We start from the raw sequence: 22344 nt of genomic DNA on the forward strand, positions 1-22344 counted from the left end.
CAAGAAGTTTCTAAAATCTTTTGTAGTAAACTCACTCAGAAGGCAGATGTAAGACAGTAACCCACACAGCACGCCCAACTTCTCAGAAAAGGGAAGTTCAAGAAAGGATAACAGATAAAACTTTGTTAAGAACTTTGCAAGTAAGTTGAAAGTTCCTCTGTGAATAGAAGTTCCCCACTTGGCATCAGGCATGATTGAAGGCTGCAAAGAAGAACAAGTAAAGCAGGCTCTCCCTGTGATGTGTGTTGCAGACCTCAGGGCTCACACACCCTATGTACACACACCAGAGAAGAGGTTTTACAGTGAGTGACTTTCATACTTTGTTATCCTTCGAAATGTGCTTGAGTCTTCAGCATTGTTTCTGTTGTCATTTTCAGATCACATTTATTAAATACTCCGTACATGGTGTTAGAGCGGGCACTATATAAAACAGTGTCAACGGACTTTCCTTTCAGTGCCTCACACACAAAAAAACAAACAATACAGACCTAGGAATATTCATCTCATTAAACAGAAGTAAAGTTTAACATACAGCAAAGCAAGGTGGCAGAACAAGTGTATTATCTTTGCTTTTACACGAATTTTTCTGTACATGATAAACATTTTTATTTGGAATTGAAGCAAGAAGGGAGGAGTAGGGAAGCTTGCTTCCCACTCAGATTTTTATACAGTAGGTTGTGCCCTATCTCTTCTACCACAGAGAGATAGCCTCTCTCTGCAAAGAGCTGAGTGGTGCTGCTGACAAAGAACCTCAGTCACTTGAGTGAAGACATATGGGCAGCTTGAGTCCTCCTTGGTTGAGTAGCAGACATTGCTGGTGGCAAAGCATTTTGGGCAGAGAGGTGGCTCATAAATGAGGAACTTAATCTAAGAAACTGTGGGTTTCTGAGCCCTAAGGGTACTAATTGTTGGTTTCTTCACAGCTCACTTTCTCTCAGGCCCCACCCATCACTTCAGAGAACTTGTTGACGACAGCTTTACTTTCTCAAGTCTTGTACAAAGGCAGATGTCTCTGAAAATGCAGCTTACGCAAAACATCTGTGTGCATGACTCTGTTCCCACGGTGTGTTTTCCTGTACTGCTCCCCCCCCCCCCGCTTTTTTGGGTTCTTTTTTAAAATTGAAAACACAGTATAACCATCATTAAAAAGAAATTTGCAAAAAGAAAAAAATCACCCACAATGCCTCCATCCTTACTAATAGCCGTCTCCACTCCTGCCATATTACCTTCCTATTGTTTACATGCATAGCGTTTTGCCTGGTTACGTCCTTTTTCTTAAGCCGAATTTCAGATACTTTGTCATTCAGCCACTTCTCTTTTTTTTCCCCTGATCCTGGCATCATCTTTTGGTTTTTGGTCTTGAGTTACTGAAAGGGCATTGCAGCTTATCAGCATTTTGTCAGTGAGTCCTCTTTCTCTTATTTTCCTTTCCTAGATCCAAGTATTCTAGTGTTTAGAGTATGGCTGAGATCCAACCTTTATTCTTAAAAGTAAGACACATATATGTGCAGGATTTTTAATTTTAACGTTTAAAAACTGGTGTTTTAAATTATATTGACTTTCAAGGCACATTGCTGTGCCCACCCCAGGGAAGCCTCATTTAGGAAGAAACATATCTACAAACTAGAAATATTGATTTGCTGCATTAAATATATTTATTAAAATGTTGATAAGCATGTAAAAATAGAAATATATATTCTTTACCTTGATAGATGAAATATACAAGAAAAGTAAAAGCTAAGTAAAGAGAAGAAACAGATTAGTCCATATATCAGTATTTATCATAAATATAAATAAACATTTCAATTCATACAGCCCTCCAAAAAGGAAAAAAATATGCACTTTTAAGAATACCTTCAGCCACCTTCCTTTTAGACTTCCTGTGGTCCCCTGTGCTTAGGTATTTAAAGGGTAGACCTCTGTGGTGTGTAGGGTCCCCTGATGACTAAGGAAGTCTGCAACACTTACATACACCCTTGCTATCTGTCTATGGCCATGTGAGAAGGTTAAAAGATCCTCCTCAGGGTTGCAACTTTCCTTCCAATTATTGTGCAAAAAATCTGCCTTTGGCAGTTAAAAATAATTTCCTTTTGTTCCTTATGTTTTCCTTTGTCCTGAGTTGCCACTTGGAGTAGTTTTAGGACCTAGCTCAACCAGTACCTAAAGACATTTAGGTGATTGTTCCTACACTGGAGCAAATATGTGATGATTTACCATTTTTCCCTCCACCACATTTAAACACACAGGAAAATTTTAATTTACTCTTGAACCATTTTGATTTTAATATTTTCCTGTTTTTCCAAATCCTAACTAAAATGTTTGGAATTCTCATTGCTTCATATTGCACACTAGAGTATTGCAAAATACTACTGTGTGATCTCTTTGTCCCTAGCCCTCTAATTTCTTATGAATACTATCTGGAAAATAGGGAAGAAAGTGCTGTGGGTCATTGCTTCTGCATGAGTTTATCTAAAAATGTGCATTTAGTGAATTTGAAAAATTAACTATTAAACATTAAATCAGGCATCAGGAAAGCTCAATAAATTAAATTTGCAAGGAAAAGTGGAGTAACTTTTTCACCTGTATCGGTGGTACAATTCTGTGATGATTCTGTAAGACAGGAAACAAGGAACATCAGGTCGATTAAAAAATGTGAGCTGATTAAGGCCAGAGACTGCCTGCCATTTGCTTCTCTCTTTTCCCTTTTCTCTGACAGCTCCTTAAATTGTCCTTTGAACTTTGCCTTTTGCTGTTTGTTTTTTTCTCTTCCTTCTCATCCTCTTCCTCCTCCTGCTCCTTAGTCATCATCATCATCATCACTAGTATTACTATTTTACAAAAGTTAACTGTTTTTTTAAGTGTCAGAACCTAAGCACTGGCAACAGTGTTCTTCCTAGATTTCACTGTGCATCAGTATGGGGCTGAAAGGATCTGTAATGTGCATTAAGACAGTTACAAATATAAGGATTTTGCCCAAGGACTTTTAAAAAGTCAGACAGTGCAGTGGATAGTAAAGAAAACCAGCGAGTAGATTTAAAAAAGAGTCAACATACTTTGCCATGCCTTTCTCTCTTCCCCTTGGTTTGATAGTTTGAGAATTAGTATCTTTGAGAGACTTTTAAGAGTGCCTGTTGGCAAATTATTTCATTTTCTTAGCCTAGTAAGGTAGAGAACAGCTATAGAAGAACTGGTTAGGCAAGGAAAAATGATAGACTGACGTTCTACGGACTGGGTTAAATTTTTGTGGCCAGTGAATTTTGAGAATTACTTGTAAGGCTGCGGTAAAGTAGTACTGAACTAACTCAATTTAAAACCAAAACCAAAACATAAAACCTTGGTTTTCTGATAATCTGAGAATTCTTTCTTAGAACCCTCTCGGTACCCTACTAGGTGGGCTACAGTGAGACTGCATTGTACAAAACAGGCAAAGAACTCAAGACTACTAAAGCCATGGAGTGGAGTTTCAAAGTACAAAACAAAACAGCATAACTTGGAAATAGGCCAAAATTTGATCCCTGCTTTGTCATGCTGATTGTGTAATTGGTAAGCTTAGGGAAGTTACCCTCAAAACCTTTGTTTCTTCATCTGTGAAATGGGAAGAATAACTTCTGTTCATGGAGTTGTTGCGAGAGGGTGATTGTAAAGCACCAGGCACCGTGCCTGACACAGGGCGGGTACTCAGTAAATGATAGTTACAGCATCTTTAAGTTTACTTCATAGTGCTCAGAGCCAGCACCTAACCACTTCCACCACCGTCACACAACTCCCGGAGAGAACGTTTTGATGGACATGCCATTGTACCCAATTCCAGGTTTTCACAAAAAAAGTTTGTGAAGTTAATGGCAGAGTTGTTGCCATTATCATCAACAAACAATAGCTATTCAGTAGACAGCTTACTGTACATGTCTGGGGCTTTGGTGATAAATCTGAGCTAGAGAACCAATTTGGGAGGCGAGACAGTCAGGCCTCAGTGATGGTTCGCAATGATTCTTGCCTCCCACTATTTACATCCCTGTGTAGTTCCCTCCTGCATTAGAGCTGACCTATGTAACTAATAGGATATTGCAGAAATTATGGTGTGTCACTTCCAAGGTTAAGACATGAAATACCGCACTTCTGCCTTGTTCCTCCTGGGATCACTTACTCAGGGGAAAGACAGCTGCCATGTCATAAGGTTAGTCAAGCAGACCATTGCATGGCAGAGAGCTGAGGCCTCCTATCAATAGCCATGTAAGGGAGCAATCTTGGAAGCGAAGCAGATCTTCCCAGCCCCGGTCTAGGCTTTAGATTACTTCATTCTCATAAGAGACCCTGAGCCAGAACCACCAGCTGGCCTGCTCCTGGACTCTTAACCCACAGAAACTGTGTGAGATAATACATGATTTTGTTGCTTTAGGCTTCCAAGTTTTAGGGTAATTTGTTATCTATCAGTAGCTAACTAGTCAGGAGTCGTCCTTTATCCTTTATAGGACAGGGTGGCCATGAAAAGTGGATGAGGGCATCCAAAAGAGTATATATAGAGCAAGAAGAGGAATGACAAGGAAATGATAGAAGACAACATATTTAAGAGGTTGGCAAAAGAATAGGAGCCCACAAATGAAAATGTGAAGGAATAGAAGCATAGGAGGAATACAAAGAAAGAATATTACAAGGTCATCAACGATATCAAATGGTCAAGAAAGATTAGGACTGAAAAATGCCCATTGGATTTGACTAACTAAAGAAAATCTCAACTACAGTGCCTTGGAAGCCAAATTATAAATGAAGTGGAGACACTGAGACCTGTGCCACTTGCTCTTCCCTATCTCTTTGATTTCATCTTCTACCACACGTCTTTGGCTCACTACACTTCAGTGCTGTTGACCTCCTTGCTATTTCCCAAACCAGCCAAGTGCACTTCAGAGCCTTTGCATTTGCTGCTCCCTCTACTTTTAATGTTGTTTCCCCAAACAGCCACACAGCCACCTCCCTTACTTCCTACACATCTCTGCTCAAACGTCATCAGAGAGACTTTTCCTGGGCATACCTTATAACACAAATACATACAGCAGCGCTCACTGTTACTCTGCTGCTTTTCTCTGTAGCACTTACCATCATGTGATATCTAAAGGGGCAGCCACTGTGCAGCTCTGGCCAGTTTTTGCTAGGCATGAAGGTGGACATATGTGTTCAGATATTCTCATCTTTCAAGAGAAGCTGGAAATTCTGATTTTTAAGTACAATTAGTTGCAAATGAGTTTCAGAGCACTGTGAAGGTCAGACAATCTGTCTGGTGTAAGAGCAGTGAGCAGGGTAGGGTAGGGTATCTGGCAGAGGATCTCGAGCTGGGATGCTTAGAGAAGTACCAAGTTGGTTCAGTGTCTTAGACACTAAGAGGAGAGAGTCTCAAAGAGGAGAAAGGGATTTGCTAGTGCTCATCAAGGCTCCAGGTGCTAAATGAAAAACAGAAATTGGTGTCAAGCTAAGACAAGGATCTTTGTCCTTCGGATCTATCACTTGGGAAATCACTGGCAGACTTAGGATGGGGAGGAGTTTCAGAGGTGGGACAGAAGCAAGATGGCAGCAGAAAAAAAACGACTGACAAGGGAAGAAAATGGAGACAGCAAGTATAGACTTGCTGTAATAAGGAAGAGAACTTAGAAGGGGACACAAGATCAAGTCAGGGTTTTTTTTTAAGGATGTGAAAGAACAGAGTTGAGCATGTTTCTGGGCTGAGGAGAAGCGGTCACTAGAGAGAGGGGTGACTAATTGGTAAAACTAGGATACAAGGGAATGGGGTCAAGGACACAGGTGAGAGGGTTGACTTTTGACAGCTGGATGCATCATTCTCTCAGATTGGAGAAAGGCGGTAAGTCCGCAGGTGAGGGAAAGTATCAATAATTGGGAGAAATCACACCAGCTAGCCTCCATTTCTTGACGGTGTAGAAGACAAGGTTAAGTGGAGAGTTGAAGGAAACAGGAGTTGTGATGGGACTTGAGAGTGAGGAGGGTTTGGAGCAGGTAGGGATGGAAATGGCGGGGGGGCTGTGTCTGGAGGGATTAACTGCCCAGCTGAGTCAACTCAGCGTTGTTGCTGTCATCTCTGACATCTCTGTCACTGAGACCATGGATGTGCGCCGGCATCCAGAGGCATGGTTTCATAATCTCCTTAAACATTGGGCTGCCTTTCATTTATTCAATATATATTTATTGCACGTGCACTTAGTGTCAGGTACTATGCTAGACGTTAGAGAGAGAACATTAAACAAGGCAGTTGTTCCCACTCAAGGAGCTTGCTGCTCATACAGAAAATTATAAATAAGTCATCAAAAAATACTATAATTTTAAGCTGTAGTAAGTATTATGAAGGGAATTCAGAAACGAAGAGAACAGATTGCAGGGAAACCAGTTAGGAAATAGGACATGGGACTAGGTTGGTTAGGGAAGGAAGAAAAGCCAAAAAGAGGTAGATGGCTTGGGAAAAAATTGAGAAATCAAGGGGCCGGAGTCTCAACCAGGTTGAAGAGAGAGTGAACACATGAAGGTCACAAGAAAGGGGGTTGTAGTCAGAAAGTGGGAGTTTGGCTTCTGAAATCAAGTCCATCAAACTCTGATGCCTTCGAAAGGGACTCTGGGAATTAGAAGTCTAAATGGAGTCCAGGTGAAGGTGTTTGAAGATCAAGGGGACAAGAAATTTGGGGACAAGCTGTTGGATGTTCATCTCTATGAACAATGGAATCTGTTAAGATTGTAGTAGGAATCAGGGTTAAAAGAGAGAAAATTGAGCAAAATAAGGAGTAAATTAAAGCTAGTGACAAGGATGTCAGAAGGTGACAGCAACAAAGACTAGAAGGTGCCCTGAGCCTCACAAGAGGCTTTGCGTAAAGGTGAAAGAGAAATGGTCTGAAAGCAGGGGTTGATGTTTTGGCCAAGTGCTTAAAAGCCCAACTTACATTCCTTCTGCAGGTGTGTTTAAAATACCTGGAAAGGCATTTGTTGAATCATGCAAATGAAATAACATTTCAAATGCTGAACAGTTTTTCTTAGTTAATCTCCTTTTGTTTTTTGTTTAATCCCACCAACTATTTAAAATTTGGTGCTAAGTAATGTTGGTCATGTCTCTTGGTGATCAGTACATCCAGCATTTTAAATACTGAGAAAGAACTGTTTAGGTCATTTAGTCTTTGGTTCAGACAGCTTTTAGGCTTTACCTTTTTGAAAGAAAAGTATTTAGGTCTAGAGTTTTGGGCCACAGGACTGAGAAGCTTTATTAATTCAGCCTGTAAAGGAAATGGGCTCCTTTGAGCTGAGGTGGTTTCTCCACTCCTTGGAGGAGGACCTTCTTGAAAACAAAACTCCCCAGCACTGTCAGTCATCAGGCAGACCAGGGTCTGTTGTGTTAGGAAGTGCCTGAAACCAACTCCTTTCATAGGCACCTGCGGTTTTTGTTTTTGTTTTTTTTTTGGTGGTGGTGGGAGAGGGGGGAGTATTTGTTTTTATTTCTCTGAGGAGGGGTGGGTGGAATATTGGCAGATGGCTGTTGGAGATGAGGCTGAGACTTGGTAGAGTGGCTGCAAAGGGACAGAGATTAGAAGGTGGCAGTAGTGCCACGAGAAGTTCTGGTCTCTGAATCTTAGCTCAAACTCAGAAGTGTTTGGGGGCCAGACTTCTCAGTATAATTCCAGGGGTGGTGGCCGCCTGGAGGAGCTGGAGAGAGTGGCTGCTCTTCTCAAAGGTATTCAGAAATTAAAATGATTTTACATCTGTGCTGGTCTCACAAAATGTGCTGAATTAGGCCCGCCTACTACCAGTTGGAGCCATGACCTAGACCCTCTCTGAGGGCCCTCCAGCTCTGACCTTTCATTATTTGGTAGTACTTCAAAACTCCAAACCAAAATCTAAACACTTTTAATCCCTGACAGGAGGTCGGGTGTGTATATGACCAGACGACATCTAGAAAGAAGCACCTTTGTTCTGAGAGAAGACTGCAGAGGAACCAAGGGCTGGTCAGGCATCCACTTCTTTTCCCATGTAGGCTTTCTTGCCCTCCTGCCTAGGCCTCATGGTCTTTCTTACTTCTTGTTTTTGGCATCTAGTTTTTGATATTTTTTTAAAGCAATGTTTAATATCCAACAAACATACTAAAGGAAAAAGAAAAAAGAAGCAACTTTAAGAAACAGCATGAAAGTATTTGCCTCATGGGAGTATGTCTAAATATTTCCCTATCCAGACCTGAACTTTGTTTTCAGGATACCATGAAAAGTAGAACAAATATCACACCAGGCTTTGCCATGAAATCCTGCCTTTGTTCTCTTTAGATGAACTGACCAGATGTGTTTTTACCTTCTGGTTGCTTCAGATTATTAAGTCAGCAAATATGTCCTGTTATGGTAACCGCTAACTTAAGATAAAGGGTTAAAGTGCCGCCCTGGGTTTCAGATGACATGGGCCTTAGTCTATGCTCCACTGCTATCTAGCTGTGTGACTTGGGGCAAGTCATTCACATCTCTGAACTTCAGTTGATGTACCAGATTCTTTGTTGCAAGCTCAGAAATGAATTTTAACTATCTTTTTTTTTTTTTTTTTTGCGGTACGCGGGCCTCTCACTGTTGTGGCCTCTCCCGTTGCGGAGCAACAGGCTCCGGACGCGCAGGCTCAGCGGCCATGGCTCACGGGCTCAGCCGCTCCGCGGCATGTGGGATCCTCCCAGACCAGGGCACGAACCCGTGTCCCCTGCATCGGCAGGCGGACTCTCAACCACTGCGCCACCAGGGAAGCCCTGAATTTGAATTATCTTAAGCAAAATATTTCTTAGAAGGATGTCAGAGCTTACCTAATGGATGGGAGACTAGAAGACCAAACTTAGAGAACAGGCAGGAGCAAAGGGCATTCAAGGAACGCCCAGGAGCAGGAGTCGACTGTGCTGTACCTTGCTACTCTCCCCACTATGAATGTGACCATCCCCCATTCTCCCTACTCACTTGGGTCACTTGCCTGAGATTCAGGAGAGAGTTTCCAACTGGCCAAGCCTAAACCACATGCCAGCTTCCTGCAAGGCCCCTTGCAGTTCCAGAGTTGGAGGGTCACCATGACCAGGCACATTCCCAAAAGGAGACTAGGGTGAAATTAGAAAGGAGAGCTCTATTGCTGGACAGCCAGAAACCACAAATGTCAACTCAGATGTGCCGCCATCTGTAGTAATTGGAAGGTTGAATTGTACGGCCAGTGATAAAATTATTGATCCTAGATTGTGTTTCTATCTGGACATTTCTAAGATGTACATGTTTGAGGCAAAAATGGGATAGTCACAAGATCTTATCAGTAAATGAACATTCAAAAAGGAATATTCTGGGGTTTTTCCCCCTCCAATTTATCGTCTGTAGGGAAAGGACCAGGAAGATTAGTCCTGATGGCATTTGTCCCTCAGCCTTGAACAGACAGACCTTTTTTTTTTTCCTCTTAGATTGTAGAAAAGTAGGAAAGGGGGGAAAATAGCTGCATCTGAAGGTAGTGCTGGGCATTGTGCAACAGAGTTTAAGAGGAAGATTAGCTGGAACTAAAATGGTCTGGTGGTTGTAGTTAATGAATAAGAACTGCCTTAAGCTCTTATCCACTTTGCCAATAACCGGTTTACTAATGTACCCCAGCCTCTGCTTGTCTGCTGATAGAGAAAAAATCCCGCTGCCTGCATTCATAGGCATGTATCTGGGAGTTTATGTCCTGGGTGCAGAGAGGGTCCCAGGTATCCATTGCCATTCCAACACTGTCACTTGAACGTATGGCCTGTATGTTGGAGATGGGGTTGGGGATTGTTTAATTACAGAGAATGGTGCATACAGTATTTGGGTTTGGATTTTCTCCCGTTGTAATCTAAATTTCTTTAGGATTACAGAATCAAACTTTTCTCACTACCTGAAGTGTGCTTTTGACTTTTGTAGCCATGTTTCATCCATCAAGGCACAGTGATTTTGTCCTTCCTGTTTTTTGGATTTAGCCAGACTTTTTCAGTAGGCACTAGTATTGATAGCTTTGTAGTCCTTTGGCCTCTGGTCTGATATTTGAAACTTTTTATTATGAACTTACCTTTCTGTGGGATGTGGTCACACTGAGTGGGGACATGAATTCCTTTCCACCTAATGGGATTGACAGAGCTGCCCTAGTACCTTGAATCTGAAATTAAGCAACTAAATTAGCAGAGAAAGCTTATCAGGAAAGGGAGAGTGTTGTTAGGAGAGTGGAATGTATTTGCAAGTTTCCCATAAGTGAATATTCTTCAAGATAAAAATATAACAGTTCAGATTATGTGTATTCGAATTTTACATAAATGCTAACTAGCTTACCTTGTGCAATAACATTTTGTGCCATCAGTATTACACAATAATTTACCTATGAATTTTGGCTTCGGGCAGAAATGCCAAACAAACTCAAGAGTTTGGCATTAGAAACATTATAAACATGAAAATCTACTTTCTTCATTTTAATGTTAAAGTAAAAGCATTACACCCACTTTATGAAACTTGATTTCCCATAGTGAATGATTCATTTCATCTCGTGTGTTACATGTAAAACAGAAGACTGTCTGTCAAACTAACATGTAGCAGTTTGGCCAGGTGTGTCATTGCTTTGTTTTGCTTCCTTGGCCTTCCTGCTGGTCATGGATGACCACCCTGGCCACATTCCTCAAAGGTTATTCTAACCTGAGAACAGTTAAGTATTTTCTTCACTTAGTTGACCTTTTCCTCTACACTTTGCCTGAGAAGAAACTGCCAGTTAACGAGTTTCATGCTTTGCAAAGTGCTTTTGATTGGGAGGGATTGGCACAGAGTGCTTTCCCAAATTATTTAAAACAGAGTGCTCTTTCCTCTGTTTTTGAGACTAAAACGCTACTGTCATTCCCAGTTCTTTTCTCTGCTGTCCAGCCCATCTGGATTCATCTCTCAGCCAGATGTTCTTCATTCCCCTCAGTAAAGTCTTTCTGTTCATGGCCTTGATAGGGGGAACAAAAAAGGAATAAGAGTTGAGATCTGAATGGATTTCAGTCCTTTTCTTTCACTTCTGTCTCTACTTTTCAATTCTGTGCTGTTGAAAAGTTCTGTAGGGAAGGCATTGTGTTTCATCTTCCATAAACTATATCATAAAACTAGAACAGCATAATAGAGAGTGAGTGATTCAGAGCATGAGCTTTCAAGTCAGAACTTGGTTTGAATCTTTACTCAGAGGATTGCTAGCTAGCTGTATGATCTTGGGCAGATAATTTACCACCTCTGAGCCCCTCAGTCTCTTATGTGTAAACTGGGGGTAAAAAATAGTACCTACTTCATAGGATTGTTGTGAAGGTTAAATGAAATAATGTAAAGTGCTTAGCTCAGTGCCTGGCATACAGTTGGCATCTACTCAAGTTAGCTGTTATTAGCTCAGTTCATGTATCAAACTAGGGATGACTTTCCATTTGTTGAGCAAGTGATCTTATGGCAAGAGAAGGGTAGATGTTCTTCAGACGTATTCTGATAAAAACTGGAGAATGTCACTGTCACTGTGTTAGAAAGATGATCCTTGTCATTTTCTCATCAAGCAGCTAATGACTCTCCAACTTTAGATTTGGAGAATGTTCTTTATCTTGTGTTTTCCTTAATATGGGGGTTCTTAAGTCCTTTGAGGTTTGTGTTTAACTTGGACATCTGTAATCACATACAGATGGCTCCATAGAATTTACTGGAGCATTCCTCTTCCTGGGCCAGGCTCTAGATAACTGGTCAGTTCAGAAAACATGTAAAAGTTTTCACCTGCCTTTCTAGATTTTAAATTAGAGACCAACTCTGTGTTGATTGAATCTTTAGCCAGATGCTTCAGAAAGACAAATATTTACATAAATGTCTCTCACTATTCTAGCAAGATATACTAAGCCTTTACCTTACACTGAAGTACATGTGATTAAATATACATATTATTTTCTTCATATGCAAATAAAGCATTTAATTTTCAAGTTGAAATTGATCCTCCTAAACTCTGGTGATTTCGAATTTTATTTTTTCACTTCCATGCCACCATGTTGCCATCCCATCTTTGATAGCGTTTATAGAACTTGGACTTTTTTTCAGTGATGAAAAGGGTTTTTTGTAATTAGCTACACTTTCATTCCTGGTCCCCTTGTGATCAACAGTTTATGCCACTTTTGTGATAACTGGGGAGTCATAATCTGGGGCCACAGAATAAAGAGGATTGATCGTACCATCCAGAGTGTATCTGCCATGACTCCCTGGGGGCCTAGATCGCACCTACTAGGGCAGTCTCCTGGCCCAGCTGGACCTGCTGTGCATTTTGTTGTATCAGAAAAGTTTATTGAGATTTGTATAAATGACTCAAATAGAACGGCATCTTTTCCCTTATACCAATTGTGACTTTGACTCCTGGTTTTTCTTTTATAATCAGAAATTTTCCAGGTAGCTTTGAGTTAACCAAGGGCCCTTGTCCTCCACCCCAATCCTCCCCTTGTGAAAGCACTACATACATTTTATTTTATTTTATTTATTTATTTATTTATTTTTTTTTGCTGTACACGGGCCTGTCACTGTTGTGGCCCCTCCCGTTGCGGAGCACAGGCTCCGGACGCGCAGGCCCAACGGCCATGGCCCACGGGCCCAGCCGCTCCGCGGCATGTGGGATCCTCCCGGACGGGGGCACGAACCCGTGTCCCCTATATCTGCAGGCGGACTCTCAACCACTGTGCCACCAGGGAAGCCCTACATACATTTTAAAGAAGACACTTAAGAAATATGCTTTAAAGCATAAGCCACAAATGTATCTAAGAATAATATTCCAGAAGTCTAAAAACCAGGAAGTTGGTGTGTTTGTCAAAGAGAAACTACTTTTGTCTTACAAAAAGAATGACTGAAATAAGCTCTCAACAAATATACTTCTTTAGTAGATGTAGAGACCCCTTTGTGTACTGGAAACTAAAGTGCCCATAGCTGTAACTTGCCTGCTGATAGGTAGACTATTTAGCCTTTATTTTTAAAATATTTTCGTTTAGTAAAACAGACAGTTGCTGTGTTGGCAGCAGTGTGAATGTCATTTCCTGTCTGTGGTGTACCCCACTCATCCTGTCGCTCAGACATTTTGTTTTAGGTTGTTCCTGTAATGTGAGTGAAACAGAGTGACCCACAGCAGGGTGACATGTGCATACCACAAATGTAACAAGAGACAAGACTTGTGCAACAGACCACAAGAGTGCAATGCTTTATTTAAAGATGAAAACAAAACAAAACAAAGGCAGCCAGCACGCACAATTGTAAAGTGGCCGCTGTGGAGTCTTGTGTTTGTTTTTAGAAGACATATTCCAGTCTATTTGGCAAGTTACCTTAAAGGTATATCAGCTTCATGCCACATGATTAAACGATAAAATTGAATCAAGGACAACTGTTATAGAGATGATTTAATTTCATTTAATCGATTAATTTATCATCACACATTTGTATTTTACAGCCCAGTAATCTGCCACATATATTGAATTCTGTAATCATTACTTTTTACCTGTGAGATTACAGAATTTCTATTTTCTTGTCCTAAATTACAATTCCTGTTTCAGGGATGGGTCAGATAAAAGAGTATGGGGGGAAAAAACCCCTGGGATGAATTCATTTACCCATCAAATATCTGTCAAGCACTTAATATGTGCTTGGCACTATTTCCAGTGTTGAAGATACAACAGTGCTGAGCAAAATAAAGTCTTATTCTTCATGGAGCTTATATTCTATCATAGGGAGATGACCACAATCAAGTATACAAGTGAATAAATATAATTTTAGCTTATGATAAATATCCTGAAGGAAACAAAACAGGACAACAGGATAGAGTATGATTGGGATGGGGCGAGAGGTGATGATATTGGAGCTGTGACTTAAATAGTGACAGGCCAGGAGAAAAGTGTCCCAAGTAGAAAACAAAGAGCACAAAGGCCCTCAGAAGGGGGCTGAAATATAGAAGAAACAGAAAGAAGGCTAGTGCAACCAGGTCATAGTGAACAAAAGGGGAGATGGTATAAGACCAGAGAAATAACTTCTTATCAGCTGTTAACAGGGCCCTGAGGTCCCAGCTAAGGACTTCAGGTTTAATTTATACATAAAAAGGGAAGCTGTTGGTGGGTTTTAAGCAGGAAAGTGACATTATATGATATTTATCTGTATATTTTAAAGCACTCTGGTTGCTGTTTGGTAAGTGGATAGTAGTGATACAGAAATAGTTGCAGACAGACCAGTTTAGAGGATTTTTGCTGATATAATGTCTGGGGTTAGTTTCACTTCAGGGATAGGGCGAAAGGGGTAAAGATATAGAAAAAGCAGAATTGCCCATGAATTGAAGCTGAAATGTATGAGAATGTGGGGGGCTCATGTATTATTACCTCTACTTTGTATATGTCTGAAATTTTCTGTAATAAAAGAAAACGTTTTAACGGTAGTCTAAGTGAAAAACAGTGGTACCCTGGACCACTGTCAGAGTAGTAATGGAGCTACATGGGCAGATTCAAGATGTATTTGAAAGTAAATCTCATAGGTCTTGTTGATGGATTAGATATATATTGTTGGAAATAGAGAAACCAAGGACGACTGTTATATGTTTGTACCAAACAACTTGGGTGGATGAAGCTAGGGATCAGGTTTGCAGGGGACTCAAGAGAATAGTTTTGGCAGTGTAAATTTGAAATGCCAATTAGTTTTCCAAGTGGAAATGTTGAGTAGGGAGCACAGTGTAATTTACAATACATTAGCTAACACTGAATGGTGTACTCGCAAGCAATCTTGGAATCCTTCATTATGTGTTTCTAAACTTTGCCATTAATGACTTAGAAGTTCTATCCTTTTCAGATTCTGTAGATAACATTGAAAGGCTAAGTCTGTCGATATGAAATAATTTAGATACAATTTCTGTTTTCTGTGGATATCCACTAGTAATTGTATTTTGAATAGCCTCTCTGCTGAGCAGTAGTTCCCCACCTCTGTTGAGCTATCATTCACATAAAGCATGTTAACATGGAGGGCAAACTCCATGGGTTGACCAGACTTCCTGTGCACTACTCCTTTTCAATCATATGGAAATGCAAGTTTGTGAAAGTAAAATTTTGAGTAACACTTTAGTGTGATGTGTGTATATTTTAAATATAAGTCTTTTATGCAAACTTTGGATCTATTATTAGTAGCTAAGCATTGTATCGTATTTCACGTCTGATTAGAATGCTGTTGAAACACCATTATTGACAACCATAGATCTATTAGTTATTGATAACCATAGATCTGTTAGCTCTGTTAGTTGTTAAAGTAATATTTATTAAGGGCACCACTCTAAGAAGCTTCTTATTCTTATTGATTCCTCACAACAACCTCAATTTATTTATTAATCCCTGTTTTATAGGTAAAGAAACTTAGGCCCCCTAAAATTCACTCAAGTAGGAAGTAGTAGAGCTAGGATTCAAACCCAGGCAGTCTGGTTCCAGAGCCTTTACCCTATATTTCCAAAGCCTTCACTCTTAACTGCTACCATGTAATGTATATAGAATATTGTAAGTTTTGTTTCAGAAAAATTATAGTAGACAAGACTGTGTGAGTAACCAGAGTCTCTCTTTTTTTTTTAATTTAAGTATAGTCAATTTACAATGTTGTGTTAGTTTCTGTTGTACAGGAAAGTGATTCAGTTATACATGTGTGTGTGTGTGTGTGTGTATACACACACACATACGTATTCATTTTCATATTATTTTCCATCATGCTTTATTACAGGATATTGAATATAGTTCCCTGTGCTATACAGTAGGAAGGACCTTGTTGTTTATCAGAGGCTCTTTTGATTTTATTTTTACTTCATCCCATGAGGTTGGAACTTTAGAAAAGGGAAGAGAAAACAATCCCAAAGTCGGTCTTCATCTTACTGTTTGATTTTCTTCCTTAAATTACTGGTTTATTTATTTATTTTTACTTTTTCCTTATAGCATCAGCGAGAGCTTTCTAACGGTCAAAGGCGCTGCCCTTTTTCTGCCACGGGGAAATGGCTCATCCACACCAAGAATCAGCCACAGACGCAATAAGCATGCAGGTAAAGCTCCACATATGCCACTCCTTTTCTTGGTTTCTTTACCTTTTGTTCTAAAAGACTTGAGTACCTCATCGCCATTTCTTCAACAGTTCTGTAATGGTGAAAGAAAGCATTGTACTATGCTGTAATCACTTTTCTTTCGCTCTCATGGACCATATTTCTGGCACTTAGCAGAATACCTTATACACGAAGTAGATGTTCAAGAATAAATTTTTGTTGGAAAAATAATCAGGCACAAAAATACGCTAATGAAGTCTTATGTGACATCTCGATTAAGGTTTTGGTAATCAGCTAAAAGATGTTCAGATGTTTCTTCAGACTCTATGCAAAATTGATTAACCAAAGATGACTTTTTTTTTCTGTCTGCTCTCTAGTGATGTTATGAGGAGACTAATATGGCATGTTACTAATATAAATAAATTCAGTAGCACTATTGTGTTAACAAGAGTTACGATATCACATATTAAAATACCAGTTCTTAAATACCAGAGTCTACTTCTTGATTGTGTTCACGCTAAAAAGACTGGAAATTTAATTCAGAGGACTTTTATAGAAACAAGGAATCATCAAATAAATGTTCACTTAGGGATAAGTGTAATACTCTGATTTTGAAATAACCCACTAATATTCTGCACCCAGTACCAATATGAGGCTTGTTTCCCCACACATCCAAGCAATTCTCAGACACCAGCTGGGTGTCCTGCAATTCACCTCAATTCTGACACTATCTACCTGGAGATAGTGTCAGATTCCACAGGTTAAGGGCTCAGTTGTATAAGGCTGCCCCCCTTACCCCCAACTTCAGGTGCCAGTCACAAGTCCGGGTTGTCTGTAGATTGGAAGTTCCAATGACCCCCTCCTTGGGTTTGTTTAATTTGCTAGAGCAGCTCACAGAACTCAGAGAAACATTTTACTTATTGGATTACTGGCTTATTATAAAAGGATATAACTCAGGATCAGCCAGATGGAAGAGATGCGTAGGGCAAGGTATGTGGGAAGGGGCACGGAGCTTCTGTGCCCTCTCTGAGTGTATGCCCTCCCCAAATCTCCATGTGTTCACCAATCTGGAAGCACTCTGAACCCTGCCCCTTTGGGTTTTTGTGGAGGGTTCATTACACTGGTATGATTAATTCAATTGTTGGCTATTGGTGATCCATTGAACTTCCAGCCCCTCTCCCCTGCCCAGATAAGGAAGTTCCAACCCTCTAATCACACGGTTGGTTCCCCTGGCAACCAGCCCCCATCCCTAGGTGCTTTCATAGAGTCAAGTCATTAATAGAACAAAAGACACCTTCTTTGCTCCACATCACTTAAGAAATTCCAATGACCACTGAAAAGCAATTATACTCCAATAAAGATGTTAAAAAAAAAAAAGAAATTCCAATGATGTTAACAGCTCTGTGCCAGGAACTGGACAAAGACCAAATATATATATATATTATTATAAATCACTGTATCACACCCACTAACAGTAGTGTACGCATTTAATATTTCCATATGTTAGACTTCTCTAAAGTCAGGTGCATTGTGGTGATGAGGTTAAGAAAGAATTGAAGAAAGTTGGTCTAGAGAAAGAGGTCTCCAGGTATAGGATATCCACAGTTTAAGGGAAGATAATCAGCCTTATGCCTCTCTTCTAACAGCAAGCCTAACTTGTGTCATTTTGGGGGAAAAAAAAAAGTCAGTTGTCCTGAGGACACCAATTAGAGAAATCCCAATCAGTGCTATACAAAGAGTGTTTGCTTATTGTCCAAAATGTGCCATTTTGATGACGTGTGATGTCCAGGAGTGGAAGCAATTGGAATTACTAAGGAGAGAAGAAAGAAGACTGTAAACCTTGAGTGTGTAGGTCAGAGGTGAAAGCCAGAAGTACTGTGTCCCATGGAGCCAGTAGTGAGTTTAACTCCAGTGCAGGTAATCTTAGCTATTTTAGTGGCTGCCCTACTTCTTGTTTGGACCTTCATCTAGTTCCAGATGTAGCAGCTCAGAATTATAATCCATCTCATTGGACAGTATTATCCTCCTACCAAAACTCTCCAGCCATGGAAAAATTTTAAAAGGGGCAGGTGAAAAAACTCTTTGGAAAATTAGCTTTGTACTACATTTTCTAAAAACCTTCCTCTCCAACGCCACAAAAACTTGAATGCACAGAGGAAGTAGACCCAGCTGAGCTTTGGGTTTCTGTTTGGTGTGGATATTTATCACAGTAAAAAGAAGACAAAATATTGGTTTAAATCCAGTGTGTCTGACTAAGATGTTAGGCAAATTGCTCTGTGGCATGTAATAGTAAGTGGGGTCAGTGGCTTTTCAGCTGCCACCCAGGTTTCTACTTGACCTTGTTCACTTAGCTTTCTCCATACCAAAAAGAAAAGCAGATTTAACACAGGATGAATGGACTTTACTTGTGATCCAGACCAGAACAGATGAGGCAGTGTGAGTATAAATGCAGCTCACAGAGCCAGACCTTCACATAAGCTGGAGCTCCCTTGGCTGAGCCGGCAGTAACTGAAAGATGATGGCAGAATTGCAAGCAGATCAAGGGCTTACTCTGTCTAATTGTACTTTCTTATGCATATTTCTTGAACGAGTTAGAATTTTATCTGAGCATCATTAAAAATATCCAAGTACTTTTTTGTAATCAAAAAGTGATATTATAAGTGAATGTCTGCTAACATTTTAAAGAGAAACAACCAAAAGTCTTTAAAATCAAACTGAAGTCTAAAACTTGGCTACCCGCAGTGAAGTATATGAAAACAAAATGTAGGAAAAGGATCTTAATGGTACGGGTATATTGCCTCTATTAGTCTCTGTGAAGGACAGTTTCCCAAGAGGAAATACCTCATGGCAGTACTTTTCACCACTAGTGAACCTGAACTTCCACATACCCAGCTCGCGTAGGAAGCCTTACTGTAGGAGTAGGGCTCCCTGACTTTTGTCGGACCTTCTAAGAAGGTCCAGCTAGATATTTGGGCCACTAGTGCTTGGAGTGGAGTCTTAGTGCTGCTGTTTGCCCAGAAATGTTTCTCCTCTAGAAGTTCTCCATCCTGAAAATTCTTTCTTTAGGTTATTTGTCCTGAGAGAACAAAAGGAAACTTAATTTTCTAAAAGCCTGAGCAGCTTACCTCAATTGTAACTGTAGTCATTCTTCATTGTTTATACCTAACACTTTGTCTCCCCACGCTGATTCTTTTATTTTTAACAGAAAAGGGAGAATTCCCTGGTGGTCCAGTGGCTAGGACTCCGCACTTTCACTGCCAGGGGCCCTGGGTTCAGTCCCTGGTGGAAGAACTAAGATCCCACAAGCCACAAGGGACAAACATACTTGTTTGCCAATGTACTTTTTTTTTCTTCCTGTCTCTCTCTACTTCTTGCACATATCAGCATTTCATCTCATCATTAACAGCTGTGAAGTTACGTGGATGAAAATTATGTATGTAGATTCCAAGACCAATGTGAGAACAGGTTATGGTGGCATCCATGATTATGCAGCCACATTAGTCACTTTAGACTCTTGAAAAAGGGTTGGTCAGGAATGAAGTTTTTTTGTTCTCTGATTGTTACCGTTTATGATAGCACATTATCTAATTATCTCCTACTAGCCAAAGCTTCCGATTTTCTAGTACAGAACAGGGAAATTGAGGAAATCGATAATAGTTTAATACAAAGAAATTTCAACTTAGTTTCATAGGATGTATAAAAGCAAGTGAGGATTGAAATAATGATTGGCTATCATTTATTTATTTTAGTTTTGGCTGCGTTGGGTCCTTGTTGCTGCGCACGGGCTTTTCTCTAGTTGGCAGCGAGCAGGTGCTACTCTTCGTTGCGGTTCAAGGGCTTCTCATTGCAGTGGCTTCTCTTGTTGTGGAGCACGGGCTCTATGTATGCAGGCTTCAGTAGTTGTGGCACATGGGCTTAGTTGCTCTGTGGCATATGGGATCTTCCCAGACCAGGGCTCGACCCTGTGTCCCCTGCATTGGCAGGCAGATTCTTTTTTTTTTATTTATTTTCGGCTGTGTTGGGTCTTCATTTCTGTGCGAGGGCTTTCTCTAGTTGTGGCAAGCGGGGGCCACTCTTCATCGCGGTGCGCGGGCCTCTCACTATCGGGGCCTCTCTTGTTGCAGAGCACAGGCTCCAGACGCGCAGGCTCAGTAGTTGTGGCTCACGGGCCCAGTTGCTCCACGGCATGTGGGATCTTCCCAGACCAGGGCTCGAACCCGTGTCCCCTGCATTAGCAGGCAGATTCTCAACCACTGCGCCACCAGGGAAGCCCAGCAGGCAGATTATTAACCACTGCGCCACCAGGGAAGTCCCTGATTGGCCATTTTAAAGCACCTAATAATATGTTCACTAGAATATATATCCCTTGAGATCTGCTGGATTTAATATCTTTTTAATATCAGCTACTGATGTGGAAATCATTTTTAACTGTTGACATTATTCTAGGGGGGAATCTAAAATTCTTCTTAGATTAGTGCAACTGAATATCACAATTACAGAGATAGGAATGGCAAAATGGTTAGCTTTTTAAAAGTTAGAGATAATTCTAACACTGTATACCATACATCCCAATTTCAAGATTCCCTTGATTCCACCTTCAGTGGGCCTGAAAGCACAGCCAGTGCTTTCTCTGCCCAACACATTTCACCATCGCTCTCATCAACATCAATCATGGTACAAAACTGACTGGTTTCAAGTGCAGCTTCCATAGGACAAACACGAAGCAAATTTTAATGTAGTGTAGACTTAAAAGTGAATGTATAGAGATCCAGTCTACCATTCATATGAAGGCACTCACTCAATTTCTGTGTCTAATTAGAGTCCCTCAGTGAACCAGAACTTTCTTTTACACAAGTTATTAGGGTAGAAGGAATCCTCTCTGTTAACATTACAATGGAGAATAATTATCCTTTGTTTTGTAAATTTCACCAGGTGACCTCCAACAGCATCTCCAAGCAATGTTCATATTACTCCGCCCAGAAGACAACATCAGGCTGGTAAGTTAGAGGTATTATTATAACTTTCTTCCTCAAAAGACTGTCTAAGATAGCAAACATTAAACAGTCAGTTTTATGTCTCAGCATAAAAACTGTGTGGAATAGAAAAGAAGAATGACATGTCCCCATCATCAAAGAGCTTAGAATGTAACTGGGGATATGAGTTAATCTGAAATGATGTGAAATAATTTGGTTCAAGACTTGATGAGCGCCAGTTTGTAAGTTATTGACCATAACACCAATTAAAATTCAGAAAAAAGAAACTGGGCCACTTAACCTAGTTGAGGAAGGTTTTATATAGACAGTAGAGCTTAAGCTGGGTCTTGAAAGATGATGAGATTGGCAGAAGGAAAGAAGACAGTCATTCTAGATGAGGGCATGACTGAAGCAAAAGCACACATAAGAGGGACAGGGAGAGAGTTAAGTGGCCAGAGGTTTATGCTGGTCTCAGAGTCAGGAGACCTGGGCTTAGTGACAACCATATGATGTTGGACAAATCACTTGGTCTGTCTGTGCCTGCTTCCTTATCTCTTTTCTACCTCTCACAGTTGAGAGAATCAAACGGACACTAAAGCATATCAGAGTATAAAATGCTGCCTACGTATGGGGACTGTTGTTAATACAGGGAAGTTAAAATACCAAAAGACAAGGCAGGCAAATAGGGACTTAATGCTCCAAACTAGAGGTCTCAATCTGGCAGTCCACAGGCCAGAGATATGTTTTGTTTGGACCACACAGTGGTTTTTGTTGCTGTTGTTGTCGTTGTTTTAAATCTGAGCCAGAATTCTAAAGCTGGATGATTTCACATAGAAATCCAGACTTGGGGCTTTTCTTGAAAAATCAAGAATTCTGACAACACTGGGACCTTATTCTTACATGGCAAAACTTGGCTAGACTTGGTAGGGGGAGGGCATCAGTATGGCCTGGGTTCTTAATTTACTGTAATTTGTACATATTCTGTTGTCTCCTGCACACTAAAGTCAAGTGTCACCATTTGTCATCGTTCCTTCACTGTTGCCTTGTAGTAAAACATCTAATAAAAGTAGGAAAGTAAAAATGGGATGAGTATGATTCTTTGTGGAAAGTGAAAAGTATTTCTACCCATTTAATCTTCACGTGGACTACTCCACTCATTTACATTCCCTATCTGACCCCCTAATATTTCATACCTTTAGTACCTCTACCTTTTCAGTAATCTGTAGTGAAGCATTACAGGTTTTTGAGCCAAGAAGTTACATGGGACAGCTACAGTATTTTTTTTTTTAAACATCTGTATTGGAGTATAATT

The 22344-nt window shown here is 40.4% G+C and overlaps 1 protein-coding gene across 3 annotated transcripts in view; it reads left to right on the forward strand.

Annotated features, from left to right (window-relative positions):
* The window catches only part of SSH2 (slingshot protein phosphatase 2), a 243501-nt gene that overhangs the window by 159214 nt on the left and 61943 nt on the right, over nt 1–22344 (forward strand). For all 3 annotated transcript variants that reach the window (XM_060134896.1, XM_060134898.1, XM_060134897.1), the window contains 2 exons: nt 15959–16062; nt 20992–21056. In XM_060134896.1, the coding sequence (XP_059990879.1) occupies nt 15959–16062; nt 20992–21056 (169 nt within the window). The remainder of the gene's footprint in view (nt 1–15958; nt 16063–20991; nt 21057–22344) is intronic.

Source organism: Lagenorhynchus albirostris, chromosome 20 (assembly GCF_949774975.1).
Source record: "Lagenorhynchus albirostris chromosome 20, mLagAlb1.1, whole genome shotgun sequence".
Classification (NCBI taxonomy): domain Eukaryota; kingdom Metazoa; phylum Chordata; class Mammalia; order Artiodactyla; family Delphinidae; genus Lagenorhynchus; species Lagenorhynchus albirostris.